The sequence below is a fragment of the Guillardia theta genome (genome assembly GCF_000315625.1).
Source record: "Guillardia theta CCMP2712 unplaced genomic scaffold GUITHscaffold_404, whole genome shotgun sequence".
In the NCBI taxonomy this organism is placed as follows: domain Eukaryota; class Cryptophyceae; order Pyrenomonadales; family Geminigeraceae; genus Guillardia; species Guillardia theta.
In genome coordinates, this window is record NW_005434280.1 from 1 (window position 1) to 10,573 (window position 10,573).

Below are 10,573 nucleotides of genomic sequence, written 5' to 3' on the forward strand. Positions count from 1 at the left end.
GAGTCTTGGCTGGGACCGGGCGGGGGACAATTCGTCGCCGTTACTGGGGGGATCCTTGTTAGTTTCTCTTCAGGCTCAGACGGCTCAAACTCTTTCAGTTCGCTGCTGCCATGATGGCTGAATAGAGTCAGCGGCCCCTCCCCTCAGGCCTCATTCAACTTGTTTCTCTATGTATTGAGTAGCGCAGTCACGTTAAGAGCTCAAAAGATGACTTCCAACCTTGCAGGCTCGGGGCACTACTGTCCCTGACCGCTCGTCCTCAAAGTCCTGCAGAGCTCTGCTGCTCTCCTAGTCTCGCTGCCTTGTCGCTCGGTCCGACGGTCACCATTCTAGGACTCTCGGCTCTACACGTTGGCTCATCCTCGAGAGCATGTAGTCTCGATGAGCGTCCAGAAAGGTCCTGGTGCAGACAGCCTGGCTGATGTCTTGCGCCTGCTGCTCCTTGGCATCTGAGAGCCGCTCGGAGCATGACAGGAGCCAGGGAGGCACGTCCATGCCCATGAGGACGCAAGCTTGCTTCTGCATCTCCAGGCGAGCAAGATCCACGTCGATGACGTGGCACTGACAGTCGATCATGCGGCGCTGACGCTCGACGTAGTCAACCGGGGCTTCACGTGTCTCCCTCCTCATCTTCTCCTGCGCGTCCAAGAGGCTGCGCTTGGCGGCCCGGTACTTGAGGTACTGCTTGGAGGGGTCCGAGCAGACTCGGAGGGCTGCGTCCTTGCTGATGGGGCTGCGACTGCTGTCGCGGACTTGACGGAGCACAAAGGAGCAGGCAATCCTCTCTTGCTCAACCTCCCGCTGCATATCCTGCAGTCTCCTCATCTCCGCTCTGCGTCTGACCTCGCGGGGGTCGAAGTATCTGAGCATGAAGGGCTCGCGCCGCTCCAGCATTGCGGAGATCCGCTGCGAGTCCGCTCTCTTCCTGTCCTCGTCGACAGGCTGGCCGGGAGCCAAGTGCCTGTGCGCGTACTCGACTAGGCTGCTCTCGATAGGCGACTCGACTCCGCGGTACTTGTCGATGACGTCCTTGATGGCAGGCTGTAGCTCCTCTGAGAACGACAGCAGGTCTGGCTTCCCCTGACAGCTGCTGTGGAAGTGGTCGATCGTTGGTTTGAGGCACCTCCAGCAGAACTCGTGCCGGCACTTCCTGCACGTCATGTGGTCGCATCCTCCCATCTTGACGATGCGGTACCCGCACTTGGTGCAGGGCTTGGAGGTCCTTGCGATCTCCTCCTGGTCACTGCGAGCCTCTGCTCGGGCCTCCTCGCGCTCTTTGCCGCTGGCGATCCTGCTGATCCTCGCCTTCAGGGAGGTGAGAAAAGCTTTATCGCACATGCTGTGGATGTCTTGAAGGCTCAGCGACGTCGTCGCCTCCGGCGGAGCATGGTGCTGCGGGTCCTCTACCGCCGGGTTGCGGATCATGCCCTCGAGCGTCTGTCGCGTGCTCTCGAACAGCTCACGCTTCTGCTCGACGATCCGCAGACGCGCATCGAGCAGTTCGACGGCGACCTTGTCGGCAGGACGAGCATGGAGCTGCCGGGAAATGGCGGAGATCTCTAGCTCCTCCCTCCTCTTGATGCTGCTGAGCCGGTCTCGCATGCCTTGCATAGTCTGCTGCAGCTCCTCGTCCACGTAGTCGCCTTCCTCCTCAAATCTCCTCATCCTCCAGCGCACGTGTTCATGGAGCTCAAGGCGTTCCTCGCCCTCCAGTCGGTCTTCCCCCCTGTACAGATCCATCCAAAGTAGTCGTGCTCGCAGCCGGGGGTCTTGCTGGGCTTCAGCGCCTCTGTCTTCCTGCTCGGTCCCTTGCGCCTCGACCTCCTGCGTCCTCGAGTCTGCTGCCGCCACATGCGTTTGACTGCCGTCAACTGTGGGCGGGCGAGGGTCGCGGGCGGCGGGCGGCGGGCGAGGGTACCGTCTGAGCGCTGCGGGAGGGTCGCGCAGTCTCATTCGTCTCAGCTCATCACCCGTCGCATCGTACACCTGATCGAGAGCTCGCAACCCCTCCTCAGTCAGGACTCGCTGCTCGCAGTCGACGAGAATGTGGGAGGGAACCAAGCTTCCGGACGCCATCGAGCAAGCAGCGCAGTAGGTGGCCATGCAGCTGTCGCACTTGACCGTAGCCTCGCTCGCCGCATGTCCAATCAACACCAGCCTCGAGACGGCCTGGCAGCAAGGGGACAAGCAGGGCAGGTGACCCAACTTCCAAGCGTCGTACTTGCTCTTCTTGCTATGGTAAGCCTTGAGCAGACGCTGCGCTTGCTCATCGTCAGCGTAGATGAGGAGCAGAGCTTGGATGTTGTAGCCGACTATGGTGCTGCATCCGGGATGAGGGCAGGTAGGGGGCACCAGGGACTCTTGCTCGTCATGGAGGACGTGCTCCAGCAGCCTCTTGAAGCAAGAGGCATGGAACATGTGACGGCAGGTCAAGCTCACCTTGTTGCTCATGTCAAAGTCTGTCTCCTGGCAGATCACGCAGAAGTACTCGCGGCCTGACTCCTCCTCCTCGTCCTCGTCGTCGTCGTCGATATGCTGCTGAGAGGAGCATGTGTTGCAGTCCACAAAGCGCTGGCTGAGGAGGTCTGTCATCTTACCAGAGTCTCCGCACGTCTGATCCCATATGCTGCGAGCGCGCGTCAGTGAGCTTCTCATACCAGCACATGCAAGGATCAGGTACCTCGCAGCATCCTCGCTGCAGACCTCCTGCAGGAACTCGTACTTCCGTTTCATTGGCATCACAGCCAGAGTTTCGGAGCTGCTCGGAGCAGACATGGAGGAGGAAGAGGCTTTCTGATCGCAAATGCAAGTAGGAGAGCTATGAAGATCTTGATTGAAGAAGAGCCGAAGATAGGGAAGGGAGGGAGATGTAGAGGGAGGGAGCTCGAGCAGGGGGTTTGCTTGGAGCGGGAAGCAGGTTGGGAGATATACCAAGGGAAACTGTAGGTAAGAAATGGTGGGTCTAGAGGGGTGGGGAGAGAGATATGTAGGGGTGGGGGGTATGAAGAGACGGGAGGTAGGTAGTTGATTGAGGCAAGGTAAGGAGGTAGGGTATTTTTGCAGTCAGCGCAAGGTGATGTTTCCACAGGTATATATAGGCAAGAGAATAAGGAGAACGAAGGAGCGTTCCTGGGGACAAGTAGGGGGTAGGGGGTAGTACCAGGAAGATCCAAGTGGAACTTGCTCTTGTGGTCAAGTTGTTTGTGGGACTGAACTTGAACCCTAACTAAACCCACCACCGTCTCGGATCCTTTACTCAAGTTTAAGGCTGATAGTCACTTGAGTGTCCGAGGGCGCCCGCAACATGAATCCGGGCCCTGAGTCCGGGACGGCCCGGGCCCCGGCGCCGAACTAAGTTCCGAAGATCCCCTCGGCCCGGAACCCGGCCGGCCGCGAAGTCGGACGGTGACCGGACGCCGTACGGACCTTGACGGTTCAAGTTCCCGGGCCGGGCCGCCGCCCGCTCTGACTCGTCGGCTCGCCTGGCACAGCGATCACTGGACATCGCTGGCATTGCGCGGGAGCCTCGGAATGGTTCTTCGCATAATCAACATCATCGTACTGATGATTAACTTAACTTCGAGTATAGTAACTTAAGAAACGGCGACCGCTGGAGCCTAGGAGGGACTATTGTACGCCGCCGGGGCCCGGCGGCGTAGTGACTGTGACGCCGGTCACCGGCCCGGCTGGGCAACTCCCCGGGCCGCGGCGGGCAGGCCGCCCCCGGGACTCCGCCGCACTGGCTACCGTACCGTCACTGGGTACCGTAGTACAGTACGGTGCCAAAGTCCGATCCCCGGACCGCGCGCCCGCCTCCCGCCGCCTCAACCGTGGCTCCGACAATCATGAGTCTCTGCTTGAGCCTCTGAGTCTTCCCGCTTCACTCGCCGTTACTGGGGGGATCCTTGTTAGTTTCTCTTCAGGCTCAGATGGCTCAGACTGTGTCAGTTCGCTGCTGCCATGATGGCTGAATAGAGTCAGCGGCCCCTCCTCTCAGGCCTCATTCAACTTGTTTCTCTATGTATTGAGTAGCGCAGTCACGTTAAGAGCTCAAAGATGACTTCCAACCTTGCAGGCTCGGGGTACTACTGTCCCTGACCGCTCGTCCTCAAAGTCCTGCAGAGCTCTGCTGCTCTCCTAGTCTCGCTGCCTTGTCGCTCGGTCCGACGGTCACCATTCTAGGACTCTCGGCTCTACTCGTTGGCTCATCCTCGAGAGCATGTAGTCTCGATGAGCGTCCAGAAAGGTCCTGGTGCAGACAGCCTGGCTGATGTCTTGCGCCTGCTGCTCCTTGGCATCTGAGAGCCGCTCGGAGCATGACAGGAGCCAGGGAGGCACGTCCATGCCCATGAGGACGCAAGCTTGCTTCTGCATCTCCAGGCGAGCAAGATCCACGTCGATGACGTGGCACTGACAGTCGATCATGCGGCGCTGACGCTCGACGTAGTCAGCCGGGGCTTCACGTGTCTCCCTCCTCATCTTCTCCTGCGCGTCCAAGAGGCTGCGCTTGGCGGCCCGGTACTTGAGGTACTGCTTGGAGGGGTCCGAGCAGACTCGGAGGGCTGCGTCCTTGCTGATGGGGCTGCGACTGCTGTCACGGACTTGACGGAGCACAAAGGAGCAGGCAATCCTCTCTTGCTCAACCTCCCGCTGCATATCCTGCAGTCTCCTCATCTCCGCTCTGCGTCTGACCTCGCGGGGGTCGAAGTATCTGAGCATGAAGGGCTCGCGCCGCTCCAGCATTGCGGAGATCCGCTGCGAGTCCGCTCTCTTCCTGTCCTCGTCGACAGGCTGGCCGGGAGCCAAGTGCCTGTGCGCGTACTCGACTAGGCTGCTCTCGATAGGCGACTCGACTCCGCGGTACTTGTCGATGACGTCCTTGATGGCAGGCTGTAGCTCCTCTGAGAACGAAAGCAGGTCTGGCTTCCCCTGACAGCTGCTGTGGAAGTGGTCGATCGTTGGTTTGAGGCACCTCCAGCAGAACTCGTGCCGGCACTTCCTGCACGTCATGTGGTCGCATCCTCCCATCTTGACGATGCGGTACCCGCACTTGGTGCAGGGCTTGGAGGTCCTTGCGATCTCCTCCTGGTCACTGCGAGCCTCTGCTCGGGCCTCCTCGCGCTCTTTGCCGCTGGCGATCCTGCTGATCCTCGCCTTCAGGGAGGTGAGAAAAGCTTTATCGCACATGCTGTGGATGTCTTGAAGGCTCAGCGACGTCGTCGCCTCCGGCGGAGCACGACCTGGCACGTCAGGAACAGCGGGGTTGCGGATCATGCCCTCGAGCGTCTGTCGCGTGCTCTCGAACAGCCCCACGCTTCTGCTCGACGATCCGCAGACGCGCATCGAGCAGTTCGACGGCGACCTTGTCGGCAGGACGAGCATGGAGCTGCCGGGAAATGGCGGAGATCTCTAGCTCCTCCCTCCTCTTGATGTTGCTGAGCCGGTCTCGCATGCCTTGCATAGTCTGCTGCAGCTCCTCGTCCACGTAGTCGCCTTCCTCCTCAAATCTCCTCATCCTCCAGCGCACGTGTTCATGGAGCTCAAGGCGTTCCTCGCCCTCCAGTCGGTCTTCCCCCCTGTACAGATCCATCCAAAGTAGTCGTGCTCGCAGCCGGGGGTCTTGCTGGGCTTCAGCGCCTCTGTCTGCCTGCTCGGTCCCTTGCGCCTCGACCTCCTGCGTCCTCGTGTCTGCTGCCGCCACATGCGTTTGACTGCCGTCAACTGTGGGCGGGCGAGGGTCGCGGGCGGCGGGCGGCGGGCGAGGGTACCGTCTGAGCGCTGCGGGAGGGTCGCGCAGTCTCATTCGTCTCAGCTCATCACCCGTCGCATCGTACACCTGATCGAGAGCTCGCAACCCCTCCTCAGTCAGGACTCGCTGCTCGCAGTCGACGAGAATGTGGGAGGGAACCAAGCTTCCGGACGCCATCGAGCAAGCAGCGCAGTAGGTGGCCATGCAGCTGTCGCACTTGACCGTAGCCTCGCTCGCCGCATGTCCAATCAACACCAGCCTCGAGACGGCCTGGCAGCAAGGGGACAAGCAGGGCAGGTGACCCAACTTCCAAGCGTCGTACTTGCTCTTCTTGCTATCGTAAGCCTTGAGCAGACGCTGCGCTTGCTCATCGTCAGCGTAGATGAGGAGCAGAGCTTGGATGTTGTAGCCGACTATGGTGCTGCATCCGGGATGAGGGCAGGTAGGGGGCACCAGGGACTCTTGCTCGTCATGGAGGACGTGCTCAAGCAGCCTCTTGAAGCAAGAGGCATGGAACATGTGACGGCAGGTCAAGCTCACCTTGTTGCTCATGTCAAAGTCTGTCTCCTGGCAGATCACGCAGAAGTACTCGCGGCCTGACTCCTCGTCGTCGTCGTCGTCCTCGTCGTCGTCGTCGATATGCTGCTGGGAGGAGCATGTGTTGCAGTCCACAAAGCGCTGGCTGAGGAGGTCTGTCATCTTACCAGAGTCTCCGCACGTCTGATCCCATATGCTGCGAGCGCGCGTCAGTGAGCTTCTCATACCAGCACATGCAAGGATCAGGTACCTCGCAGCATCCTCGCTGCAGACCTCCTGCAGGAACTCGTACTTCCGTTTCATTGGCATCACAGCCAGAGTTTCGGAGCTGCTCGGAGCAGACATGGAGGGGGAAAAGATGATAGATCAACCAGTACATATAGGCAAGAGAATAAGGAGAACGAAGCAGCGATCCTGGGGACAAGCAGGGGGTAGGGGGTAGTACCAGGAAGATCCAAGTGGAACTTGCTCTTGTGGTCAAGTTGTTTGTGGGACTGAACTTAAACCCTAACTAAACCCACCACTGTCTCGGATCCTTTACTCAATTTTACTGAGGCTGATAGTCACTTGAGTGTCCGAGGGCGCCCGCAACATGAATCCGGGCCCTGAGTCCGGGACGGCCCGGGCCCGAACTTCCCCGGACCGCCGCGACCGTTCCGTACGGATGGTCAGTCAAGTTCCGAAGGTCTCGGGCCCGGGCCGGCGCCGGCGCCCGCTCTGACTCGTCGGCCCGCCTGGCACAGCGATCACCGGACATCGCTGGCGGCATTGCGCGGGAGAATGGTTCTGCGCACAATTAAGTGAAGGTATCAGTTAAGTTTGGGGGACAGCAGCCTGCAGGATACTTTTTGGTTCTCGCTGTCTTGTCTATTGTCGCCATTTGGCCAGTGTGACAGTATCGTACTGATTCAAGTTCAACTTAACTTTGAGTAACTTAAGGAACGGCGACGGCTGGAGCCTAGGAGGGAGTACCCGGTGGCGTTCAACGGTCACCGGCCCGGCACCGGCCGCTGCCAAAGTCCGATCCCCGGACCGCGCGCCTCCCGCCGCCTCAACCGTGGCTCCGAATCATGAGTCTCTGCTTGAGCCTCTGAGTCTTCCCGCTTCACTCGCCGTCACTAGGGGGATCCTTGTTAGTTTCTCTTCAGGCTCAGATGGCTCAGACTGTGTCAGTTCGCTGCTGCCATGATGGCTGAATAGAGTCAGCGGCCCCTCCTCTCAGGCCTCATTCAACTTGTTTCTCTATGTATTGAGTAGCGCAGTCACGTTAAGAGCTCAAAGATGACTTCCAACCTTGCAGGCTCGGGGTACTACTGTCCCTGACCGCTCGTCCTCAAAGTCCTGCAGAGCTCTGCTGCTCTCCTAGTCTCGCTGCCTTGTCGCTCGGTCCGACGGTCACCATTCTAGGACTCTCGGCTCTACTCGTTGGCTCATCCTCGAGAGCATGTAGTCTCGATGAGCGTCCAGAAAGGTCCTGGTGCAGACAGCCTGGCTGATGTCTTGCGCCTGCTGCTCCTTGGCATCTGAGAGCCGCTCGGAGCATGACAGGAGCCAGGGAGGCACGTCCATGCCCATGAGGACGCAAGCTTGCTTCTGCATCTCCAGGCGAGCAAGATCCACGTCGATGACGTGGCACTGACAGTCGATCATGCGGCGCTGACGCTCGACGTAGTCAGCCGGGGCTTCACGTGTCTCCCTCCTCATCTTCTCCTGCGCGTCCAAGAGGCTGCGCTTGGCGGCCCGGTACTTGAGGTACTGCTTGGAGGGGTCCGAGCAGACTCGGAGGGCTGCGTCCTTGCTGATGGGGCTGCGACTGCTGTCGCGGACTTGACGGAGCACAAAGGAGCAGGCGATCCTCTCTTGCTCAACCTCCCGCTGCATATCCTGCAGTCTCCTCATCTCCGCTCTGCGTCTGACCTCGCGGGGGTCGAAGTATCTGAGCATGAAGGGCTCGCGCCGCTCCAGCATTGCGGAGATCCGCTGCGAGTCCGCTCTCTTCCTGTCCTCGTCGACAGGCTGGCCGGGAGCCAAGTGCCTGTGCGCGTACTCGACTAGGCTGCTCTCGATAGGCGACTCGACTCCGCGGTACTTGTCGATGACGTCCTTGATGGCAGGCTGTAGCTCCTCAGAGAACGACAGCAGGTCTGGCTTCCCCTGACAGCTGCTGTGGAAGTGGTCGATCGTTGGTTTGAGGCACCTCCAGCAGAACTCGTGCCGGCACTTCCTGCACGTCATGTGGTCGCATCCTCCCGTCTTGACGATGCGATACCCGCACTTGGTACAGGGCTTGGAGGTCCTTGCGATCTCCTCCTGGTCACTGGGAGCCTCTGCTCGGGCCTCCTCGCGCTCTTCGCCGCTGGCGATCCTGCTAATCCTCGCCTTCAGGGAGGTGAGAAAAGCTTTATCGCACATGCTGTGGATGTCTTGAAGGCTCAGCGACGTCGTCGCCTCCGGCGGAGCATGGTGCTGCGGGTCCTCTACCGCCGGGTTGCGGATCATGCCCTCGAGCGTCTGTCGCGTGCTGTCGAACAGCTCACGCTTCTGCTCGACGATCCGCAGACGCGCATCGAGCAGTTCGACGGCGACCTTGTCGGCAGGACGAGCATGGAGCTGCCGGGAAATGGCGGAGATCTCTAGCTCCTCCCTCCTCTTGATGTTGCTGAGCCGGTCTCGCATGCCTTGCATAGTCTGCTGCAGCTCCTCGTCCACGTAGTCGCCTTCCTCCTCAAATCTCCTCATCCTCCAGCGCACGTGTTCATGGAGCTCAAGGCGTTCCTCGTCCTCCAGTCGGTCTTCCCCCCTGTACAGATCCATCCAAAGTAGTCGTGCTCGCAGCCGGGGGTCTTGCTGGGCTTCAGTGTCTCTGTCTGCCTGCTCGGTCCCTTGCGCCTCGACCTCCTGCGTCCTCGTGTCTGCTGCCGCCACATGCGTTTGACTGCCGTCAACTGTGGGCGGGCGAGGGTCGCGGGCGGCGGGCGGCGGACGAGGGTACCGTCTGAGCGCTGCGGGAGGGTCGCGCAGTCTCATTCGTCTCAGCTCATCACCCGTCGCATCGTACACCTGATCGAGAGCTCGCAACCCCTCCTCAGTCAGGACTCGCTGCTCGCAGTCGACGAGAATGTGGGAGGGAACCAAGCTTCCGGACGCCATCGAGCAAGCAGCGCAGTAGGTGGCCATGCAGCTGTCGCACTTGACCGTAGCCTCGCTCGCCGCATGTCCAATCAACACCAGCCTCGAGACGGCCTGGCAGCAAGGGGACAAGCAGGGCAGGTGACCCAACTTCCAAGCGTCGTACTTGCTCTTCTTGCTATCGTGAGCCTTGAGCAGACGCTGCGCTTGCTCATCGTCAGCGTAGATGAGGAGCAGAGCTTGGATGTTGTAGCCGACTATGGTGCTGCATCCGGCATGAGGGCAGGTAGGGGGCACCAGGGACTCTTGCTCGTCATGGAGGACGTGCTCAAGCAGCCTCTTGAAGCAAGAGGCATGGAACATGTGACGGCAGGTCAAGCTCACCTTGTTGCTCATGTCAAAGTCTGTCTCCTGGCAGATCACGCAGAAGTACTCGCGGCCTGACTCCTCCTCCTCGTCCTCGTCGTCGTCGTCGATATGCTGCTGAGAGGAGCATGTGTTGCAGTCCACAAAGCGCTGGCTGAGGAGGTCTGTCATCTTACCAGAGTCTCCGCACGTCTGATCCCATATGCTGCGAGCGCGCGTCAGTGAGCTTCTCATACCAGCACATGCAAGGATCAGGTACCTCGCAGCATCCTCGCTGCAGACCTCCTGCAGGAACTCGTACTTCCGTTTCATTGGCATCACAGCCAGAGTTTCGGAGCTGCTCGGAGCAGACATGGAGGAGGAAGAGTCTTTCTGATCGCAAATGCAAGTAGGAGAGCTATGAAGATCTTGATTGAAGAAGAGCCGAAGATAGGGAAGGGAGGGAGATGTAGAGGGAGGGAGCTCGAGCAGGGGGTTTGCTTGGAGCGGGAAGCAGGTTGGGGGATATACCAAGGAAGGAGGGAATCTGTAGGTAAGAAATGGTGGGTCTAGAGGGGTGGGGAGAGAGATATGTAGGGGTGGGGGGTATGAAGAGACGGGAGGTAGGTAGTTGATTGAGGCAAGGTAAGGAGGTAGGGTGTTTTTGCACTCAGCGCAAGGAGATAGATCAACCAGTATAGGCAAGAGAATAAGGAGAACTAAGCAGCGATCCTGGGGACAAGTAGGGGGTAGGGGGTAGTACCAGGAAGATCCAAGAAACTAGTTCCGACGGAGCTTTTCATTTAAAGAATT

General features: G+C 59.6%; 3 protein-coding genes across 3 annotated transcripts; all 3 read right to left on the reverse strand.

The window, feature by feature from the left end:
- Positions 1 to 321: 321 nt before the first annotated feature.
- GUITHDRAFT_122687 (hypothetical protein) lies at positions 322 to 2,739 on the reverse strand (the record flags this gene model as incomplete). The annotated part of the gene is made up of 2 exons (XM_005818029.1): positions 322 to 2,626; positions 2,681 to 2,739. 2 exons carry the CDS (start codon positions 2,737 to 2,739, stop codon positions 322 to 324), a joined length of 2,364 nt encoding a protein of 787 aa, XP_005818086.1.
- Positions 2,740 to 4,170: 1,431 nt separating this feature from the next.
- On the reverse strand, positions 4,171 to 6,595 carry GUITHDRAFT_122688 (hypothetical protein; the record flags this gene model as incomplete). The annotated part of the gene is made up of 5 exons (XM_005818030.1): positions 4,171 to 5,362; positions 5,528 to 5,647; positions 5,769 to 6,244; positions 6,290 to 6,482; positions 6,537 to 6,595. The coding sequence occupies 5 exons, from the start codon at positions 6,593 to 6,595 to the stop codon at positions 4,171 to 4,173; spliced, it is 2,040 nt and encodes a 679-aa protein (XP_005818087.1).
- A 1,086-nt stretch (positions 6,596 to 7,681) lies between these two features.
- On the reverse strand, positions 7,682 to 10,099 carry GUITHDRAFT_122689 (hypothetical protein; the record flags this gene model as incomplete). Its single annotated transcript, XM_005818031.1, has 2 exons — positions 7,682 to 9,986; positions 10,041 to 10,099. 2 exons carry the CDS (start codon positions 10,097 to 10,099, stop codon positions 7,682 to 7,684), a joined length of 2,364 nt encoding a protein of 787 aa, XP_005818088.1.
- Positions 10,100 to 10,573: the final 474 nt, after the last annotated feature.